Below are 23,268 nucleotides of genomic sequence, written 5' to 3' on the forward strand. Positions count from 1 at the left end.
TCACTTGTTACCTGGGAGAAGAGACCGACACTCACCTCACTACAATTCCTTTCAGGTAGTTCTAGGAGCAGTAAGGTCTCCCCTGAACCTCCTCTTCTCCAGACTAAACAACCCCAGTTCTCCCTCAGCTGCTCCTCATAAGACTTGTGCTCCAGACCCTTCACCAGCTTCATTGCCCTCCTTTGGATGCACTCCAGTATCTCAAAGTCTTTCTTGTAGTGAGGGGCCCAAAACAATATAGTACCCCAGGTGCATCCTCACCAATGCCGAGTACAGGGGGACGATCACTTCCCTAGTCCTGCTGGCCACACTATTTCTGACACAAGCTAGGGTGCTATTGGCCTTCTTGGCCACCTGGGCACACTGCCGGCTCATATTCAGCCAGCTGTCAACCAGCATCCCCAAGTACTTTTCTGTCAGGCAGCTTTCTAGCCACTCTTCCCCAAGCCTGTAATGATGTGTGGGGTTGTTGTGACCCTAGTGCAGGACCCGGCACTTCCCCATGTTTAACCTCATACAATTGGCCTCAGTTCATTGGTCCAGCCTGTCCAGACCCCTCTGCAGAGCCTTCCTGCCCTCAAGCAGATCAACACACCTCCCCCCTCCAACTTTCTGTCATCTGCAAACTTACTGAGGGTGCACTCAATCCCCTTGTCCAGATCTTCGATAAAGATATTAAACAGGACTGGCCCTGATGCTGAGCCCTGAGGAACACCACTTGTGACCAGCTGCCATCTGGATGTAACTCCATTCACTACCTCTCTTCGGGCCCAGCCATCTAGCTAGTTTTTTACCCAACAAAGCGTATGTCCATCCAAGCCATGAGCAGCCAGTTTCTCCAGGAGAATGCTGTGGGAAATGGTATCAAAGGCTTTACTAAAGTCCAGGTAGAAAACATCCACAGCCTTTCCCTCATCCACTATGCAGGTCACCTTGTCATAGGGGATCAGATTAGACAAGCAGGACTTGCATTTCATAAGCCCATGCTGACTGGGCCTGATCACCTGGTTGTCCTGTACGTGCCATGTGATGGCAAGTCAAGATCTGTTCCATAGCCTTCCCCAGCACACTTTAATATGTTACGGTGACCTGTTTTCTGAACTTGGCAATGCTAAACAGTAAAAATGGACTGGTTAACCCCACAGACTTGAACTGATTTATAACTGGCCCCAAAATTAGGGCATAAATAATAAAAAAATAATTTATTAATCAGAAATCATTACCCAATAAATGGTCTATATATTCTACAGAGCTGAATGAACCATGGAAAAATGTATGATATTGTTTGTTAACTGATGTACAAGCATGACAAATTTGCCTTGAATATTAATATGACCATCTCTAGTGCGAAGTTTAATTTGGATTCTAGGCAGTTTGATGGCACTAAAGCACTGTTTATATTTAAATAATTGCATGAATTTTCAGATAAAAATAAAAGCATTTGAATTTTTAGTGATTTTCCCTCCTCCTATTGTTGCAGATTGTCTTAAAGTTTTATTGAATCTTTCTATATTTTGTGTTTATTTGTGAAACAACTATAGGAACATCTTGATTTTAAGAAGCCAGCCTCTACATTAGTATTATGTTAACACTTATTAACCAATGATGTATGGGTTGTTGTGCGACTTGTCATTCGAGTCTGTATTACTTGAAGCCCTTATTCTCTAGACCATAACCAGAGCACCTGGTTTCTATTCTGTATAGGATGAGTTATTGGACAACTTGGCAAGGCAGATATCTAGCTGTCTAACTTGGCAACAAAACTTACTTTTCAGATGTCCCAAAGTGAACTACCTTCATTATGATACTAAAGAACACACTCACAGGTCAAGAAGACCCTTGCCCAGGTGAAGACCCTTCCCCTGCGCAAGCATAGTAACAGAAGAGGATGACACAGCAGTAATTTACTAACCAATCATTGTAACTTGTTGTGTATAAACGTAACAGTGAAATCTGCATAGTTGTGCTTGATTTGTGGAGATGCCACTGAGCACCCAGCACTGCGATAAAGAAGTGCCTGCTTATCTACTTTGTGTAGATGGGTTTTTTGCTCCCCAGCTAACACTATGTTTCCTGATAGCGTTCAGTTGAAAACAAGCATCATATCCCTTTTGAGAAAGATTGAATGACATCCCACTCATAAAATCATTTTAGACGTAATGTAACATTTATTAAATCAATGTACAGCTAACAGGTTCTGACTTCCCCTATTCCCAACATTTGTTGAAGAGTGGGCAAGTCAAAACCATACATTAGACTAGCTTGATGCAAAGGAACAAGAAAGGAACCATAACTCCCTCCATTGTCCTTAGTGAGAACCTATACAGGGATTTCATGGGAGACCTCAATGCTGTCATACATGGTGATTCACTATCACAGATTTTTGTTTTTCTTGTATAAGGGATCCGACTCTACTGCTGAACACACAGAGACTTAATGCTTAATACCCAGTTTTGCACTTGAATATTAGTTCCTGGATGTGGGTTTGGGGTTTGTTTTTTGTGATTGTATAGTCCTACCCCCTACCCTCTCATCTTCACTGTTAGTCACAAAGTTACTGTCCTTCATCCAAATACGGCATTTATAGCAAGATGCCTGAAAAATCCTCAAAATACAACATCCTTCTAAATTCTGAATTTTTCCTGTTACGAACTGGATTAAAGGTACACTGTTCAACTTGTATGTCACAGCATCACCTGGCCTCTACTCAGAAGCTACCACTAGATCAGGAGACATGGAGATGCAGCTCTATAAATAGCAGGCTGTAGCTGACAGGGAGTGAATGATAACTTAGAGAACAAATAGATTACTTTTTTCTTATTTCAAGGATATCATCTGGAGGGCAGGTGAAACATGCCTAATAACATGCCTTTGTATGTTGCTTTCACTAGGAAAATAATATATCCTAATTAACTGCCATGCAAGTACGAGTCCTTGGCACCTTCTAAAGTTCTGAGAATCTATGAAAAAGATTCTGCTCAGAAATCCATGGAATGTGGAAAGCCTGTGACTGGACTCTGAGTCAGGCTGGACTCTCCAACCAAATCAATATTCCTAGGAGCAGCTGTCCTCTTTTAACACCAGCCTACTGCATTCAAGTTTCCCTGGAGAAAGTCCATTACCGGAAAAAGGCCCAAATTATTTGTTCTGAAGACTTTTTTGATTCTGAACCTGAACTTTTATGAGTTTTGCTGTGCTGTGAAAAACTAAGGTAGCTGTAGTTTATGGTGATTTACTAGTTAATTTTTCTAAAACATGAAAGGCTTAAATTGAAAAAGGGATGAACAAGTACTATTTTAGCTAGATAATTGCAAAAAAAGAAAAAAGTTGATCAATTTTGCAACATTAATATCAGATACTGGATTTTATAACTCATCACCCTTTTGTATATTTTTATGGATAGCTGATGCAGAAGAGCCATTAGTTTTATTATATAATCATAAAACAGTCTAAATATCATCTAGTTCCAACCCCCTGCCATGGGCAGGGACACCTTCCACTAGACCAGGTTGCTCAAAGCCACATGCAACTTGGCCTTGAACACTTCCAGGGATGGGGCTTGTTTTATATCCTGATGTAGCACAGGTTTATATGCATGCACACATATTTTAATATTCACAAATACAAAACATTTGCTTTGCTTTTTTTTTTTAAATACAACACACCCACCCACCCCAGATCTCAAAGAATAATCCTGGTAATTTCCAACTTTTTATTAATGCTAACAATAAACCTAAAGGTAAAAAAAATAATCATAAGCAGTGGTTCTGGTCTAAGAATGCAATAATGCAATTTCAAGAAAACGTTGCACAAAAATGCTCCAAGTGCATGTCCCTTAAATGACACTGATGATAGAATTTAAATTCTACCACTAACACCTAGCATTAGAAACTTTAGTTATTAAAAAGGGTTGTGCTGTTATTAAAAAAAAATATTCTAATAATTGTCATTCAGCTATAAAGGAGTTCTAAGTATATGAACATAATGAGAGACCTTATTTTTTATAGTTCCCATTAGTTTCAACCAGGACTCGGGTACAAATTAACAGTGTTATTAATGGGCAAATACACCAAAAGATATTTCTGGATTGTCCGTAGTTGGCAGTTACAAAATTCAAAACGAAATCAAAATGCTTTTATTTCACACAAGAATTCACACATTCAGGAAGTCTGTTTGCATTATACAAAGAGTTAGATCAAATGTTTGGGTTGTTTATGGTAGTAATATATACCATAAAACCTACTGTAACAGTACCATGAGAATTTAGTGGTCTTCAGTACCTTTAACACCAACAGATATGAACAACATATGTTGGACTCCCGAGTCTCTGGCTGCTAGCCTAGTGAACATTGTCTTAGGTCAAATGACATTTTGATACCAAACAATTAGGATAGTCCATTCTATCAGAAGTTCAGCTGTGTGCAGTATGCAGAAACAAGATGCTATGGCAGTGCTTCATTTCTGGAATGTTGAGGAGCTGTATTAATATCTTGCAAAGCTCTACTTACCAAAATACAAATAGCAGAGAGTGATTTTCAACGTCTGGTAACATTAGAGTTCCAAGGAAACAGCAAGATGCACCTTATTGACCCCAGTTCAACAAACCAACCTTCAGATCCTAACTGCAAACCACTGTTTATCTGGCTTTTACAGTAATACCCCTTCCCCCGTTTCCTCCCACCCCTACGAAAACGTGCAATCCCTGCCCCCACCAGATGTACTGGAAAATACTAGACAACTTGAACAGAGGTCACCAGTTACAGTGATTTTTAAAGTGTCCTGGAAAGACATTCATATCCTTCAAGTTATTGATATTTTCTAAGTTTAAGAGATTATACTGTAGCTTCCCATCTGGAACCTAGCCCCAAGAAATCATAAATATAAACAAGAAAAAGGAACTGAAGGTGCTGAAACTTAGCTCTTGTGCTAATCAGTGGTGTAGCTCCAGAAAGTTTTTTTCACCCCTATGTAGTTGATACATAGGCATATGTACTTCTATAGTAATTTGATGCTTATGGCTATTATTTTATACAAAGACACATATTAAATGTTTAAGTCACAAACAATCTTATGGCTTACAGTTAAAACATTTAAAAGTACTTTTAAAAAAGTTTATTTTCCACAAGGAAGAACAATAGGAAAACTTACATTCTTTTCCAGTTTTCTTAAAGCAGTCTGTAAGAACATACTCAGCACCAAAAAAAAAAAACCCAACCACCACCAAAACCCCCAAGCAAAACAAAACAGCCATAGAATATAATCTAGAAAGCAAACATTTAATATTGCACTTCATTTCTCTAATGCTTGGGTTTTGCTTTTTTTCCTAATTCAGATCAAGATTCTATATAAAAAATTGGGCTACAACTATGAACCTGTAATGCTTTTGAAAAACTAACAAAAAATTTTAAATGGGAAGTCTTTATTTGATAAGGTTTTATATAGTTTTTCACTCTGATCACAGCCTGCGATGCAACGTCAATTACTACAACTTTGTTTAATTCTGCTTCACATACAGTTTTCCATTATACTGGGACAAGTACTTTAATGCTATGTATATCAGCAATTGTTCCCTTGACTGTTAAAACAACAGAGTTAAATCATCAAATGCCCTTTTATGGCAACAATCTTATCAAATTTTAAAATTTTGTATGGTTAGAGAGGGCAGAAGGAAGGGACATTCACAAAATTGGCCAGCATAAGACATCACCCAATTTCCAGTTTTTGGTTATCAAAGCCCAAACCTTTGAACTGAACCACTTAAAACATGACTCTCATTTCACCCTGTCATCATTTTTGAAACATGAAACATCTTTCATGTTCTCATAAAGGCCACTTATGGAAAAGCCTATTTTGTTATATTTATGAAGCCTTAAAAATAAGGCAGAACTTTGTAAGAACGAGCACATGCAGAACCACCAGCTTAACTTCCCCCCCTCCCTTCTGAGCTGTTTTATTGCACAAGCATATACACAATAGATTAAGTAGTCAACATCAGACATGTCTCTTTTACAATAGTTATGTGTTTGTGGTTTTTGTTTTCTGAAAGGAAAATTTACATTTACAAATCTCTAGCATAAAAGCACTGGCCCGATCTAATGGCTCCATCATTCTTTTCTTCTTTAGGGTACACTCACGGGGCGAGTGCTTTTCCTATATTATTTCTCACTTCCTAGATGAATGTATGTTTAAAGTTTTTGGGTTTTTTGTTTGTTTTAAAGCTCTCAGGAGTAGTCCAGGAGACAATCAGAGCAATTGTCAGCAAACACTGATACTCTGACCCAGTTTTATTATAGTTTTAGTCTTACTATTTTTTTTTTTTTTACACTCTGCTACTGACCTCCAAACCAAGAGGGGGGATGTCCCCAATTGGGGGATGTCCCAGAAGACTGGAAGAAAGCTAATGTCACCCCCATTTACAAGAAGGGCTTAAAGGAGGATCCAGGAAATTATAGGCCCATCAGTCTTACTTCTGTCCTTGGGAAAGTTATGGAACAAATCCTCCTGGGGGCTATCACAAGTCAAATGAAGCATGTGATTGGGAAAAGCCAGCATGGATTCACCAAGGGCAAATCATGCTTAGCAAACCTGATTGCTTACTATGACAAAGTAAGCTGCTCAGTTGATGTGGGGTGAGTGGTGGACACTGTCTAAATTGATTTATCCAAGGCTTTCAATAATTTCCCACAGCCTCCTCCTAGAGAAACTGATGCGTTGCAGTCTAGACAAATAGTCTGTGCAGCAGGTGGGGAACTAGTGACAGGCTGCACCCAGAGAGTGGTGGTAAATAACTCCTTTTCAACCTGTCACAAGTGGGGTCCCCCAGGGATTGATACTTATGTTTAATATCTTCATAAGCAATCCGGATGATGGGATCAAGCATACCCTTATGAAGTTTTCCCCACTCAGTTTGGTATCATTGGCAGGGGACACTTCAGAAGAGAGAGCCACTCTGGAGAAAGACCTGGATAGGCTGGAAGAATAGGCTAACAAGAACCTTATGAAATTCAACAAAGACAAGTGTAAGGTCTTGCATCTGGGAAAACATAATCCAGGAACACATCACAGGCTGGGATCTACCTATGGAAAGGGACCTAGGGGTCCTGATGGACAACAAGCTCAATATGAGTGCTGCTGCAGCAAAGAAAGGCAAGAGGATGCTGAGTTGCATCAACAAGGGCATCACCAGCAGAGATAAAGTCATCATTATCCCACTCCACTCAACACTTGTCAGGCCACACCTGAGATACTGTGTTGTTTTGGTCCCCACTATAAAAAAAAAAAAAAAAGATGTTTTGGAGAGGGGTCAGAGGGGCCACAAAGATGATCAAAGGACTGGGAGGCCTACGATATGAGGAAGGCAAGAGAACTGAGTTTGTTCAGCCTTGAGAAGAGAAGACTTAGGGGAGACCTTATCACCATGTTTCAGTATTTAAAGGGTGGCTACAAAGAAGATTGAGACTCCCTTTTTACAAGGGGTCACATGGGAAAAAAAAAAGGTAATGGGTACAAGCTACTCATGGGGAGATTCCAATTGGACACAAGAGGAATATTTTTTTCACGAGAACAATCAGACATTGGAATAATGTCCCCTGGGAAGTAGTGGTTTTCATAACACTGGACACTGTTAAGGTTCAGCTGGACAGGGGGACAGGTGCCGGGCCATCTTGTCTAGACTGTGCTTTTGCTAAGAAAGGTTGGAGCAAATGATCCTAGAGGTCCCTTTCCAACCTGGTATTCTATGATAGAGTATCATAAACACTGAAGACAATACAAAGTGCACAAACTGAACTGTTGCTTAGTTGTCATAGATCAAACTTTTCTTGCAGTCTGAAATATACTTTCTACTGGAGACTCATTTTATATAGAATTTTTGGTGATTAGGTAACTACATGTTATTTATATAAAAACAAACCCAAACAAACCAACCTTCTCCTTCCCATCCCTACTAGTTAAGATATCTGTCTATGAATCCTGGACAGCATATGACTATCCCCTTTTAAAGTTCTTTTCACACTTTGCTGGTGTCTGCTGGTGCTGCTTTTACTTTGTATGTTTTGTGCATGTCCCTATTCAAAATCCCCCTCAAAGAACAAATCCAAAAGAAAATAACTCAACAGTGCAACACAACAAAACAAATATCATTCTAACAGTTTGGCAAGTGATGAGTTCACCTGAGATTAAGTGATCTTTAGACAGTCTGTAACAAAATGTTGCTTTGCAATAATAGCAGAAAGGCAACAAATTCTTAAAAGATTTAAGAAAGTATACAATCTTGACAAAGTCTCTTATTAGTTTCCTTCTGTTATCTCTTCCCCTACCCCTACATATCTGTTGCTTGTCTACTACAGTTGGCTGCAAAACATACAACAAGAAGGATTGGCTTGAAGGCATATCTGTAAATAAATCCACAATAGGATCCAGGCTGAAGAGGTGATGCATGATCAGTCTACTAGGACAATTCTGAGCATGTGCATATGCAGGTAAAGTCCAGGCTACATGAAATTTTAAAAACATCAGTGCATTTGTCAGTCTCCATTGCCTTTTTTTTTTTGTCAAAGCTTTCTTTTTTTCCTTGTTACACAGATCGCAAACAATTAAGGAGGGGGTAACAACAGTCCATCATAAATGAGAAAAAGCTGTAGTGACACTGAACTGCATAACATAAGCAATAAGCATGTGCAAATTTTCAAATCATAAGTAGCAGCCATTCCTGTCTTACAACATGGTTTCAGTGTTTTGAAATATGTGACTGTATGCTAGTAAGGCTGCTCCTAGTATGTGCCACTACTTAAGGGAGGGGGCCTCAGATTTTCAAGCACGTGGAGCAGTCCTATGACATGCTGTAGGTGTCAAAGCATGATCACAAGCATTGTTTGTTTTGTTTTTTCATTTATTTACCATACAGGCAAGAGCAATACCACTTCTTTTAAAAGCAAGCCTCCACTATGACACCTTTATCTTCAACACAGCAGGTGTGATTCAAAACCCAAGTCAAGTCAGCTTTTTATGGATTCCTTCAATGAGAGGGGCAAGATGGTCTCTCATCTGTGGGCTGATCTGGGTTTGGATCAATCTAACAAAGAACAAACAAAACCAAAAGACACCCCAAACCAAACAAATCGACAACCACCCAGTACATTTTAAAGTCAACTTCTAGAAATAAAAATAAAATTTTATAATTTTAAAACAATGATATATGGCATTCCCAGTCCAAAGGTTATTGAAATAATTGAAAAATCTTCTAGTCAAACAAGACTTTGGATAAAAGTTAATAGAAATATTAATATTAGATACAGTGGAAGAATTTAAAACTACAAGTTGATGATAATTTAAGGGTAAGCATGGTAACTAATATAAAACTTCAGAATTTTCTGCTTTACTAGCACAGAAGTCTTTTGAATTATATATACAAAAAGATGACTACATATTACTAGAAACATAATTTAAGAAAGTTAATTGATTTGAAAGAAGCAGATAAGTTTTTCTTGAAGAGGCAGATAGTTATCAATACAAAAAATGATTTACTTTGAAATTAAAAAGTAGTTAATACTCAAATATCCCGAGTTGTTTCAAAGAGTTCATGTGTTCTAAACCTTACCTCTTCTTCCTTTCTATAGGAGAAAGGAGGGGTAAAGCCTGCTAGCTTAGGTCTCAACAACTGGATGGTAAGAATAATTTAAGTGTACAGTGCACCTTTTAGACGACATTAAATCAGTTAATTTCATATAACCTTGTTTGTCTGGTTTTTTTTTTAAAAAAAAAAAAAAGTCTTCTTTCTAAATCTCAAAGTACCTAAAATGAAAAGGACTCGGGAGCTGTGCTCTAGAGTTAAGCTGTAGCAGAGTCCTCAGGAAAGCATCCAGCACAGAAAACACACCCTTCTGCCTGCTCATTAGCACAGTAGCGTTTCAAGGAGGGGGGAGGGAAGGAAGAAGAATAATCATGCTACATAATGCTATTTTCTTGAAGTGAGTGAATTCAGACAAAATTTGGCCAGGGGATATTTTTCTTTTGTCCTATATCACTGCTTTTTCTTGAAAAACATAAACATGAGAAGCTTTGAAATTTGCATCTCGTTCATGATTATTCAATGGCTGCATTTTTAGTTCTGTAAAGGCCAAAAGTGTTGATGAAAACTTAAGTCAGAAATGAATACCAGTATGTTACTACTTCTGAAAGCCCTAAATCCACAGAATTTAAACACACATGCAGGCAAAACAGTTTAGTGGTTACTATAAAATGTTAGGAAGCAGTAGAGGTGAAAGAGTTGAAGCCTTATTTATTTTTAATACACAAGTTTAAAAAGTTACTAAAATGGTAAACATCCCTTTGAAAATTTCCAGAAATTATTAGACTAGGGAAGAATGCTGCCAAGGAAAATTACCTTCCAAGTCTGCAGCTCCAGGAAATGGCACGATAGAGAAGCCAAGGCACTTCACAGAGCACCTTTTAAGTTTAAGGTTGTAGAGCTCATGTTAAAAATAAAATAAAAATAGAAAAGGGTAACCCATGTTGTAAAACAGGCAAGGAAAACTCTTGATGCAATTCATCTGCATCTTAGAAACAAAAATCCTCCCCAAAACCAAACTTACTCTGTGTTCATCATTTTAACAGTTTCTTGTAATTTTAGGAAGGAGAAACAGCTTCCTAAACTTATTCCTCAAGACAAAGAAAAAAAAAAACCAAAAAAAAAACCCACACACACACACACCCCCCAAGACCCAGAAACAATAGATGAGCCATCATATTCTGACAGATATACTTACTTCTGAATATAAAGGTGGAGGAAGAAAACGGAACTCCTGGATGTATGCAAATAACTGTCCTTGAAGTGCTCTCTCAAAATCAAAAGCAGCTATAGGTGCGTGGCTGGACTGTCCGTTTTCCTCTGTGACCACTTCTGCATAGCTTGGAGGTGCTAAAGGGAGAAGGTAGATGCAGCTCAAACAACAAATTCTTATGCATGTCAAAATATATAACATGATTAATATTAAACGTTAATCACTAAGATTCACCAGCATGTAGGTGATTTCTTAAAAAAATTGTTAAAGAGAGGGGGACTAGACCATTTTATTCTACTATTAAGCTTACATTCAAAACCAGACTGACCACTGTTTATTGTGGCTTAATAATCCCCTTAATTTAAAGCATAAAGAGAATTTCTGTAGAAGTACAAATGACAGAACATTGTAGTCCTCTGCACTCCAGAAGTCTCCAGATCTGGGATTTGCACTTAAAAAACCCAGAATATTAGATATGTGAAAACAGTAGGAAAGAAATACATAATTCTCTTTGGTCATAAGAGGTTTCCCATGGAAAAGAATTTTATATTTTCACAAAGCCTTGGCTACTAAGGCTGGTGAGAGACCCCAGAAACTGTTATCGTGGCTTGTAATGCCTTATAACCAAGGATGCGATTGGGACACTGGAGGTGGAAGTAATGAAGTTGTGCAAAGATACAATTGCCTCCTGTGCTTTCATTTCTGCCACCTTCCAAGGCAGATGGATTTCACTAGAGAGAAAAAGGCAGGGAAGGAAGAAACTCTGTTCTTCTACATAGGACAAACAGGTGGCAAGAAAACAAATCACAACACATTTCCTGTGGGCTTTATTATGAAAGCATGCAATTTGATTCTGTTGGCAAGACCACAATGAATAAAGCAGACAAAAATCAAAACAGTAGCAAATTGATTGGGATGTGCATTGTCAAGTTACCTTCTGGTCTTTCAGGCAGTGTCAGACCAAGCCAATTCATGTTCATGCTACCCTGGCTGCTCACACTTGATGTTCTGCTACCAAATGGATGCAGAGGAATGGTACCAATGACCAGTGGCAAGTTAAGGAATAAATCCATGGCTCCTGGAATATCAACATATACCTGAAGAAATATGAGTGTATGATTAAGATATGAAGTGTTGATAAAACCCCACAAATATTAGTCTAGAGTTGTCTTTCTATGGAAGTTTCCATGAGGAGTTTGTTTCTAATAGTCTCTTTTAGGGCCCATGCCCCTATGGAGACACGAGTTCTTCAAGTTAAGAGTCTTAACATAAGCCCTCACATGGAAATGCAGCCTATTCATTAAAACTTGCTTAGTTGACACACAACTGTTTTGAGAACTTATAAGATTTAAACTAAATTTACTTACCAAATCTCCTGTCAGGACACCAATACCAGAACACGTACTTCTTTCATAACTAAATTATCACAAAACACTGTGCTAGGAATTTGTTTGGAATGTTGGAAGCTACTCAGAGAGAGAAACAGACCACCCAACATACCATCAGTGAATACTCCACACGGATTATACTACAGTCAAGGATTGAAGGGGAAACGGGTGGAATTTTCAACTGTTTGCCATTCCAGGTTTCTGTTTTGCCAGATGACAAGGATTCCCCACAGAGGTTGGCAATAAGCTGTTTGACTTCCTTCATTTTCCCTCTGGCATAGAATGCTTGTGTTTGGTAAATGGTTGCCTTTGGCACCACCATACGGGAAGAGCAATTCTCAATTTCAGCAAATATCTCAATTGATTCACCTGAAACAAAAAAAAAAAAGACAACCCAAAACAACACAACCCAGAATTTCAAGTTCTCTTTACATTTACAAGGCAGCTTAAGCAAACTGTCACATTCTGTATACTGTTGTAACGCACCAGATGCTGCTATCACTGCTCTACCTGGAAAGACATCCACTGATGCTGATAGAAGCAAGATGAGCTGTTCTAAAGCTGAAAAAAACCCCACCACCACAACAAAAAAACACCAAAAACCCAGAGAAGCTACAAGCAAACAAAAAACCCAAAAAACAGTGCACACAAAAAACCCCAACCAAAACATACCAGTCTAATGGATAAGGTCCTTTAACAATCTAGATATAAGTAGCGCTATCTTAGTTAGCAAAGTATACAGAGAAGATTGCTAAATGCAGACTGAGGTAGAAAAATATCCTTAATGCTTTATTTATATAAAAAACAGTAAGCACAAACCCTAGCTTTAGAAGGGAATTAAAAACATATACTCTAATTACTTTATTACATACCTGGGGTATAGCCCTTTCTTTCAATTTTGGCACTTAAGGATACTGGGCCTGAGGTACAAAGCCAACAACATAGAGTCTTTTCTTTTGTACCTGCTTGGGGTGACTGCAAGAAGAGGAAATATTGTCCATTAAATTAGGTACTCCATGAATCTCTTCAGGTATTTAAATCAACACAGGAAAACAATTTTCATAATGTGCTTATTATTACATATTTTGATAAACAAAGCTACTTTCATAGGAAAAGTCTCAAGTAATTTAAACAGCATTATACAGATACAGTAATGGAATTAGGATGAACATGTATTAATACTGCTTTTTCTGCCTCTATACTACAGCCATATTTAAAACAAAAGTTTTTAATACTAAAAATAAATACTGTATAGCATAACACAAAAGGTTTCATTCATAACCTACACATCCCAACATACTATTGCAGAGCTTTTAATTTAACTAACAGTAAATTAGAATATCTTAGTGATGCCCATTAAGCTGTATTTCAGAAGCAAAATAATTAAGCTACAATACTGTAATTTTGACTCCTGCTATTTTCTCAGTTTCTGAATGATCCTGTTTCATCTATAGTTAAAACAAACAATTTATTTTACGCATCAGGATTCAGGGCTTGATCCAAAGCCCATTGAAGTCAAATGACAGACCTTTGATTTTAATTGAGTTTCTGCAAGGTCCCTTTGCAAGCCTGTTTTTTCACCCATACACACAAACTCATTTCAATCAACTTCTAATCCCCCCCAGATTATAATTTGAGGAAGGGATGAAATAAAGGATTTTTGGGCCAGATGAAATAAAGTCCTCATTAAAAGCAGTTGAGATATTGAAGTTGCTTTAATAAAATGAAATTTCAGGAAAGGATTATACAGAATTGTGATAATTTCTCCCCATCAGTAGAAAACTATCCATATGGAAATTATCAGTTATGCACTGCAGTCCATTTTTTTACTTTGCATTTTTAAATTAGCAGTCCCTCACTAAAACATTAAGAATTGCACTGCTCCTTCCATAGATTAGTCTATTTATAATTGAAGAGGAACAGTTCACCAAGTTTTCTTCCTTAATTAGATTCTACAATTTAGTAGTATCTATTTAGATTGAGGAATGCATTTTGTACCATGGAAATCAAGCAACTCCAAGTACAGGATAACTTAACTGCTAGTATTTTGAAGGCTAACAAGTTGCTAAACTGATATAATACTTAAAAGAAGAGCTGTAGTTAAACTAGCAAATAAATATTAGGTAAAATTACATGTTGATGTTGTTTCAGTTATTATACTTCATTATTTTTATGCCAGAAAGAGTTCTTACTGTCAGTTCTTACCAGTAATGAAGGAGTGTTGATATCTATATGTTCAAAGACTGTAAATTCCTTCTTTAGTTTTACTGGTAGAAGCCAAGGCCTACGCAATTCAGCTTTCACCCAATAGCGCACACTGCCATGTCTGCCTTCGAATGAGGTAGCAAGTGGTCTGTGCAAGACAAAGGTCAGAGTTGAGTAAAATTTTTCTCTTTCCAATAATGATACAGTTGATGTAGAACTGTATTTTAGTGCATCATAATAAATATAACTTATTTGCAAAGTTTCCATATCTCAGAAAAATGTAAGATTAAAGTTGGGAGAAAATATCATCTCCAATTCATCCAACAGTAGCTTTGTAGAAACTTTAAGACTCAATTAAAGAATTGTGCTAGAAAATGCCAGAAGAGTACACATTTCCTATAGCCTTAAGAGGCCATTTTCAAGTGTAGAATAAAGCATGCCTTTTAAGGTCAAATTAAGGCCATCAAGTAAAATTAGCATTAGTATCATCCAATTCTTGTTTTGGACATTGTATTCTGTAAGTAATTGTGTATTATTTAATTGGCTGGTATCTCAGTGGCTTATTTTAGTTATAACTGAGTGCTTTTATAGTTTGTGTAGTTTGTTTTGCCTTAAGTATGGTAGTTAAATACCTCAATTTAGAGTTCTGAATAGAGAGAGGCTATTTTGAGCATCTTCTCATTTTCCTTTACCCTGATGAGGCCATTTAATGTATTTATATATACATATAAAAATTATAAATACTATTCTTCTCTGAATGCTGAAAGACAAAGGAAGTCCTGGGGGGTGGGGATGGTGTAGAAGAATGTGGAAAGGGACTTCAAACCTTTCAGAATTACCCTTTTTTTCCCCCTCCTCTCTTCCCCCCCCCCCATCATCATAACATGAGGCATAACATGAGGGGTGTAAAATTTTTATATTCCAGTCATGTCCAGTTCACTATAACTTATCTTTTCCTAAGATTTTTTTGCCTTAAAACTCAAAGGAAGAGTTTTTATATTGCACTATCTTTGAAATGCATCATAATAAGAGATAAGTTATGGGCAAAGCTTCTCTCCCTAACTCCTATAGGGAATAATACTAGCTGTGCTAGTACTTTACTAGAATGATTCTTTCTGCTACAGGTTTAGCATCTCTATTTGCAGATCTGAAGTGTTTACTTCCCCCCCTTAATAACACAAATGAAAGGATTTTCTAATTGGTCTTAAATGCCTCATCCTGCCCCAGTATCCTTTAAGGCAAAATCAGTAAGGCCAATCAGGGTCTTGTTTTTTTCACTACTGCTTTGTATTTGGTTGTACTGGGTCTGGCTGGGATGCAGTTAACTTTCCTCATAACAGCCCATATAGTGCTGTGCTTTGCATTTGTGGCTAGAACAGTGTTGTTCACACACTAGTGTTTTGGCTGCTACTGAACAGTGCTTGCATATCATCAAGGCTGTCTCTCTAACATCCCATTCCCAAAGGCCAATAGGCTGGGTGTGGGAAAGAGGTTGGGAGGGGACATAGCCAGGACAGCTGACCCAAACTTACCAAGGGGACATTCCATGCCATATGACACCATGCTCCGCAATAAAAGCTGAAGGGGGTGAGGGGCTGACACAGACATTCATGGTTATGATGTTTGTCTTCTCAAGCAACCACTACACATACAGAGGCCCGGCTTCCTAGGAAGTGGCTGGACATCTGCCTGCTGATGGGAAGTAGTGAATGAATTTTTATTTTTGCTTTGCTTCTGTGTATGACTTCTGTTTTTCTTAGCTGCCTTTATCTCAACCCACAAGTTTATCCATCTTATTTTCTCTCCCTGTCCTGTTTATGAGGGGGAATGAGAGAACAACTGTGTGGAGGGCTGGCAGCCAGCCAAGGTCAACCCACCACATTGGTTTTGTTTTAAATAAATGTTAGAAATATTCTATGGATATATAATGGCAAGAAACAGTAAGGAGGAAGTGTCAAACTAGGGTTCTTCAGGCCTTTTATTACCAGCCTTCATTTTTTCAGTATTATCAAAGATAGCTTCATAGTTATTCCTTCAAGTCACTTGACAAGAACTTTAGCATTTCAATCAATGCTTTTGCTATTTTACTGGTTATCTATTTAATATCAAACATAATATTCCACATTCACATATACTGTTTTGTTCTTTCACATTTGAACATCCCTTCCAACTCAAGGGAATATTAGCATGATCCTTATCACTTCTTATAGATCAGAGGTCCTCAAACTTTTTAAACAGGGGGCCGGTGTGCGGATGAAGTGGCAGGCAGTCATCTGCGGCTGCTTGGTTTCCCTCCCCAACCCCCGGCAGGGGGTGGAGTTCTATAAATACCGGGGGCCAGATTGAGGACCCTGAGGGGCCATATCCAGCCCGTGGGCCGTAGTTTGAAGACCCCTGTTATAGATTATATTTTCATCTGAACCTTAAATTGACTTCTTAAAGTCTCCATATATATGGGTCTTCTTCAGTGTTCCAATATAATCTACTGTAAAGCCCTGTGGTATTTCCTGAAACTGATCCATAAAAGCATTTATCATCTACAGGTTCTGCTAAAGCCAGCCCCTCTAATAAGCAGATTGTTTATTAGCTGTAGTATTAGGTACTAGTCTAATATTCTGTCAACTTTTTTTAACCTTTGTGACTTCAGCACTTGGCTTTTACAGTAGAAGGCTCCTTCCTGCCTCCCTTTCATCTATTTCCAGATTCTCTCTGTTCTTTTGTATTTAATTTTCCTGCAACTTGTGTTTTAGCTAATTTCCACATTGGTAACTCCTCTATGTGTAAATCTTCCCTTCACTAGGTATATGTTGGACACCTCAAACTTTTTTTGTGCGTTTGTGTGTGAATTTATCTTAAGACTTCTGCTATCACTCTTGCTTCACCTTTGCTTTCTGAGACAAGTGGGATTAGGTATGGGAATGTTTCTTGCTTCATCCACCCATCCATTTCCTTATTTCCACCCTGGCTTTTTGCATAAAGGTCACCCTGAGTACATACATCCCATTTAAACTAGAAAAACTAAAACCTCTTCTTTTGTTCAAATGCGATGCTTGTGTTTTGTTCAAACAGATACTTGCCATATTTGTTTCAGAGTGAGCCTAAACAGTTAAGCTGTTATCACTAGTTCTGACAGCCTGCATGGCTCCAGTAAAAATCTTGTTTCATTTAGAAGATACCTCGGCCACTCTGCAGGACTCAACACATATTCGCCTCCCTTCTCCTGTGAAGGGGTAAAATACTACAAGACATAACGAGTCAATAGACCTCAGTCAAAAGAGAGAGGAACCAACTGGGCAACAATGAGCTCCTGTTTGGTGAAAAACTCTTAACCAGTTTAATCTCATTAAATTGAGGAGCTTGCTTTTATGCCCTCTATTGCATGTCTGAGCACAACTCCTACTGCCATTGAAAATGTTTCCCCTCCATCCACAAGAACTTTTCTGAAGCAGGTATGTATTTTAGCCTTCTCTCACACAAGCTGTGTACTGCATGTAAGTACTTACATCTGTGGAAGCTCAAAGCTGAATGCATATTCATGCCTTCCTGAATGAATGGTGTTAAAGCCTTCTTCAGAATTGTCATCATCTAGGAGATAAAAACCCAATATGCTATTCTACCTGTGAACATTTTATACAGCACAATAGATTATATAGGTTTCTTTTCCAGAATAAGAGGGGGTTATAAGTTCTTTACAATACTAAGAACACAGCATCCCAAAAACCAAGTCTCTCCAGTCCATTTGCATTAACTGCTAGATGTATGGCTGCAGAATTTTTAAGGTTAGGCAAGATTCCCAGATTCACCTTATATAAAAGCTAAATTGTTTTAATTTATGATCTTGATTTAGAGTACTGACATAGTTGTAACTGCTGCCATTTCTAGGTCTGCCTGAGAGATCTGTAATGGAAACTGTTTTCCAATAGGATTTCTAGTTAAAACTTAAAATGAAAGAGAACTTTATAATACTAAGATAACTTAATACTATTAATTCAGCTTCCTTCTATCTCCTGCCTAGCAAGTGTCCAAACAAATTCAGGGCACAAAAGGTGGCAAAGCTGTCCAATTAATGTTGTTTAGAGTTAACGTATAAAAAAATCCAAAGTTTGCGATTCAAGCAAAATCGAGCTAAAGACCCAAACATTTCCTAAATTTCAACAAAAAAAGCTGGCCTTGGTTTATAGTCACAATTCCTTGTATTGCTTTAAATGCTCAAAAAAATTGTTGTTTGTGCCAATGTAATTACTATGAAACCAGAAAAATGTCAATTCCATCAAATAGAAAGTTATTTAGAGAAAATAATTGAGCATCTCATGTACAAAAGCATTGGAGTAATAAAAACACACATAGTGGAATTATGCAAAAGACACTACCTATTGTTAATAGTCTGAAACATCATGAAGGAATGTTTGTACATTTTAAGGTATTTTTTTTTTTAGTTCCCATTGTCCTACAAAAACGCTGATGCTTTAATTTCTTTGGTGCACCAGAAATGCCGAAACAAACCTATGCAAAAATATAAGAACACTAGAATGCTATTTACACAAATGCATCCTCAGTACAATGTCATGAAATAAGAATCTTCAATACACTGAAAGAGCAAAACAATGTGTATAATGCTTGTTTTGTTAAAAAACACTTGGAGGTTTTTTAGTCTTTTTTTTTTAATTTAAATTATAATCTTTCTTGCACATAAGTTTTTTTTCATCCCTTCTTCACTTCCTTCCTGCCAGATCAGCAGTCCCATTGAGCCTGAGCAGCAGAACCGTGGTAAACAAGTACAGAGCTGTCAATCACAGACTAGACTGGAGCAGGAGAGGACTGGCCTAAAGCCTGAGCAGATCCCCTGCCAGCCACTCATATACATGTAGTATACATTACACCCCACCACATTTGCTCAGCAACTCTGCTCACAGCCTAGCCTGACTACCGCAGAGCTAAGGAGAGGGAGGAGCACTATCCATGCCTCACCATCTGGTTTCCTCATACCACAGGGCCATGGCTGCTGGCTTGCCCCAGCCTGCCCTGCGCCATGTGCAAGGCGACACCCCAGTCCTGCACTTCTCTTAGGAACATGTGCTGACCGTTACTGGAAGGCGATTATAGACGGTGCTGGCCAGGGGCTCGGGAGGGGAAAGACAACCAAGCGAGGGATGTGAGAGGCTGCAGGGCCACGTGTCCCAACAGCCACCCTTTGCTGGCCCAGTGGATGTGTGCGGCAGGAGCTTGAATGTTTCTGTCTGTCCTCAGAGATGGACTTTCCCAAGAAAGGCAGTGTGCCCTCTGAGCGGTCAAGGCCAACGTTGCCAGGCAGGCCCGGTTCCCAACAAGAAGTAACAAGGGTGACAGCACTCCCCCTTAGCAGTGCAGCGCCCCCAGCGTCCTACCAAGGCTGCGATCGGATCCATAACCGGGGGGAAAGGCAGGCAGCAAGGGAGAAAGCAGCAACTGCTGAATTGAAACTACCTTGCTGGGAAACCGGGGGGCGGGTTAACTTATATTCACCCCCACCGCGCATACTCTGCTAACTCCTCAGGCAAGAGGGGCCCGTAGCGCCCCCAACCCTGCACAGAGCAGACCAGAGTCCGTTCGCCCCGCCCCCAGCACACACCAGAGCACGGACAAGAGAACCTACTGCCTCAGCCTCGCTCTTCCCCCACGTCCCAGCCCCTATAATCAGCGGCTGGCATCGCTTTAGCAACACGCTAACAAACCCCAGCAGGCCAATGACAAGGCGGGGACAGAGAGTGGCCTGTCCGGACTATACTAGGGTACAAGGTGTTGAGTTAAACTCCACTCAATGGCGGCGAGCATTCCCAGTCCTGTCCCTGCAGCCGAGGGGCAGCTGTGTGCCAGGACAACTGTAAGTTTTTGTGCCACACATGCAGCTTCTGGTGTCGGAACATGTCAGATATGTCCCTTCCCCTGGTTCCCTTTCCAGCCAAAACCAAGCACTTACTATCGGGGTCAGCATTTGTATCGACAGTCCACATGGAAAGTCATCACCGCTGCTTAAGCATACATCCTGCTATGAACGACTTATGCATGTTTGCACGTTTCTGTCATCTGCAAACCAGGGACGAACAAACTTTCATATGAGAGAATTATTTATAAGGTGGTAGTATAAAGAACACTTGAGCTACAAAACCACTTCATGAGTGACCCGTGCTTGCTTGCATCATGATAACATAATTAAAATCAATAGCAACTCCACTCTGCTACAGTATTTACTTCAGAAGTGCTAAATAAAAGGCTCAATGCAATCTAGTTGAGCTTCTTTAAAAATTGCGTTTTACTGCTGAGGATCTCTGCAGTAAACATGCTGCATATTAAAAACAAACAAACAAAACACCCAAAACCACAAACCAACCAACCCAATATAACACATCAAAACACCCGACCCAAAGTATGTAATCAGTTTTAACATTTTCTTGTGCTAGGAATTAAGTCATTGCCACCACCTGACTTGTGCAACCAATCTGGTGAGAGGAGTACTCCCTCCCTTCTTCCCAGGACGCGTCCCAAACAGGATTGAACCGCTTCTAACAAAGGGTGGAAACTTCAGAAAAAAAGCTCAGAGTCCCTTATACTTTCACAACGTAATTATGCGAACAATAGATTATCAAACTTAAGATCCACAATCCTGTTCACAATGCAATACTCCATTTCCATACTCCAAATAAAGGAATTTGTAAGGCACTTTCCGTTTCTATAAGGACTTAGCAGACCAGGTTTTCATTGAATGCAGGTTCCAGAACTCCCCAGCGCAGAAGCGATGCTCGGATCGTAGAACCATGACCTCCTATTTGGCCTTTCAGACAGATTTTTACATTTGAGTCCCCCATAGAGGGGTTGAATAAAAGAAATGAAAGTAATTTACAAGTATACTAGTTTAGAACAAAGGAAGAGATGGAAAATTACAGGTGGGGTGACGATAGCGCGTCAAAGCCACAGGGAATCTTTTATATGCCAACAATGAATCAACCTTAAAAATCATCACATATCAGCCTGAAAGTTAGACCGGTATCTATTACGTATCAAGAAGTCTAATATTATGTTTTAATTACATTTATGATTCGATAGGATACTACCAAAAAAAAGTAATTTACTGCATATCTGGCTTTGATTTAACGGTTATTTTCCCCAGAGAAACAAATCCTGCTAATGTTACTAAGAAAAAAGCCACACTGCATATACAAAAAAACCCAACCTATATCAAAAAAATGCAAACCCTTATGAAAAGACTCTGTTAAAAGGCAAGTATTTTTAAGAAAGTTCTGACTGCAGGTACTTTGAAAATGCACCTCAACATGGTTTTAATAGCAAGCAAGCGTTCAAACCAAAAGTAAAACCTAAGAATGTAACCAGCATTTCCTCATCTTTAGAAATAGTGAGCTCTACGAGACTGCATATTAAAAAGGGACAAACCAAGACGATGCAAAGATGTGTCTTTTTCTGGAAAAACGTCTGCATGTAGTGAATGAATAGATGAAAAATCTTACCTCTTCCGTGCCCAAGTAGAACGTCCTTATGGTTAAAATACTCTACTTCTTCAGTGTAATTTTGCGTATAGGCAGTGTTAGATCCAGCATTTCTAGATTCAGTCCAACGTACTTTTGCATGTCCTCTTGCATGAATTTTAAGAGATTTTACTCTAATTTCCCCAGTAACTTCTAAACTGACCCTTCCTGAGACTGTGTCCCCACTAGAATAGACGGGGATATTGCTGTCATTAAGACAGTCAAAGCTTATTGTCAAACTCTTTACCTTCCCTAGCACCATATTTTAAAACAAAACGTATAAAAATATACTGCAAGAAAAAAAAAAAAAAACCCAAACAATAAGGTCTCATACAAAACGTGATCCTCACTTTACGCTGAACAACGCCTCTGCCACGCAAAGAGCGTGACAATATCAACGTGCTCCCTACAAACGCTTCATCGAAATTACTAAGGCGGCAGCGGCCGTACAGCGCTGCAATCTCCTTACAAAGACAACTGCCCACATGCTGCCAGCTCACTTTAAGAACAGCTTTGTGAAAAACAACCCCGCCGCGCATGCGCGAGTCGAGTCGTGGCGGCTGTTTCCTCCGCTGCTTACGAGTATCTTCCCTGTCGTGCGCGGTTTTCTTGTTATTGCTTCCGTTCTGCGCAGAGAGTCGGAACACTCCCTGGCGGAGCCGGGGCTCCATTGCGAGCTTGCAGTGCGGTGTTGAGATAGGTACTGAAAAACTGAGAAAAAACCGCCTGTGGCGGGGGGGTGCGAGGGCTCCTTGTCCGGAGGACTTCGATGCCTTGCCTTGCCTTGCCTCGCCTCGCCTCGCTGCCCGGCACGGCCTGGGGGCCCTGGCTGGCTGGCTGGCCGGGAGGTATCTCGGAAGGAGCTGACAGCTGAAATCGAGCAGCGGGAAGTGAGTGTTGGGCCCCGGAGACTGGCCACAGACTGGCACTGGTTCTCCTTCTCAGCCACGGGTTGCCTGGCTAACAGCAAAAATAGCACTGATTCTGTCAGGAAAACGCTTGGCATGTTGCTCAGTTACAGATTTTGCCCAAAGCTTTTGTTCGTGAAGCAGCTAGTCCTGAGCAGGTTGTAGGCAGGGAGCTGGACCGAGGCTGGCAGGTGAGTGGGGCACGGCTGTCTTTGCCGGCCTGGCTCTTCCCCCCCCCCCCCCCCCCCCCCCCCCAGCAGCACCCGCCGTATTCACTCAGGGGTAAGGGTACAAAACCACGGCGTTATGCAAAAGTAAACATTTAAACCTCTATCAAGGTGAAGTTTTCTACGTTAATCTTTTGAAATATAATTGTTCTACAATATCTTAGTTTGAGGTCTGTGTGGCAATGTATTTGGAAGAAAAGGGACATGTGGCCTATCAAAAGTCACTCTTGCTTTAGCAGCTT

The 23,268-nt window shown here is 39.5% G+C and overlaps 1 protein-coding gene across 8 annotated transcripts in view; it reads right to left on the reverse strand.

Moving 5' to 3' along the window:
* The window catches only part of LOC130142137 (arrestin domain-containing protein 3-like), a 34,322-nt gene extending 11,896 nt beyond the window's left edge, over positions 1–22,426 (reverse strand). For 2 of the 8 annotated variants that reach the window (XR_008819308.1, XM_056323596.1), the window contains exons 1-7: positions 21,874–22,423; positions 17,878–17,959; positions 14,375–14,522; positions 13,042–13,144; positions 12,282–12,538; positions 11,716–11,878; positions 10,767–10,918 (exon numbers count right to left, since the gene is read on the reverse strand). Coding sequence is in view for 7 of the 8 variants with exons in the window: in XM_056323596.1 (XP_056179571.1) it covers positions 10,767–10,918; positions 11,716–11,878; positions 12,282–12,538; positions 13,042–13,144; positions 14,375–14,522; positions 17,878–17,959; positions 21,874–22,153 (1,185 nt within the window). In the remaining variant the exon portion in view is untranslated. Of the gene's footprint in view, positions 1–7,276; positions 9,074–10,384; positions 10,470–10,766; positions 10,919–11,715; positions 11,879–12,281; positions 13,145–14,374; positions 14,523–15,906; positions 16,067–17,877; positions 17,960–20,330; positions 20,426–21,873 lie in introns of those variants that run through there. The other 6 variants (XM_056323592.1, XM_056323593.1, XM_056323598.1 and 3 more) reach the window with 6 other exon arrangements.
* Positions 22,427–23,268: the final 842 nt, after the last annotated feature.

Source organism: Falco biarmicus, chromosome W, assembly GCF_023638135.1.
Source record: "Falco biarmicus isolate bFalBia1 chromosome W, bFalBia1.pri, whole genome shotgun sequence".
Classification (NCBI taxonomy): Eukaryota; Metazoa; Chordata; class Aves; order Falconiformes; family Falconidae; genus Falco; species Falco biarmicus.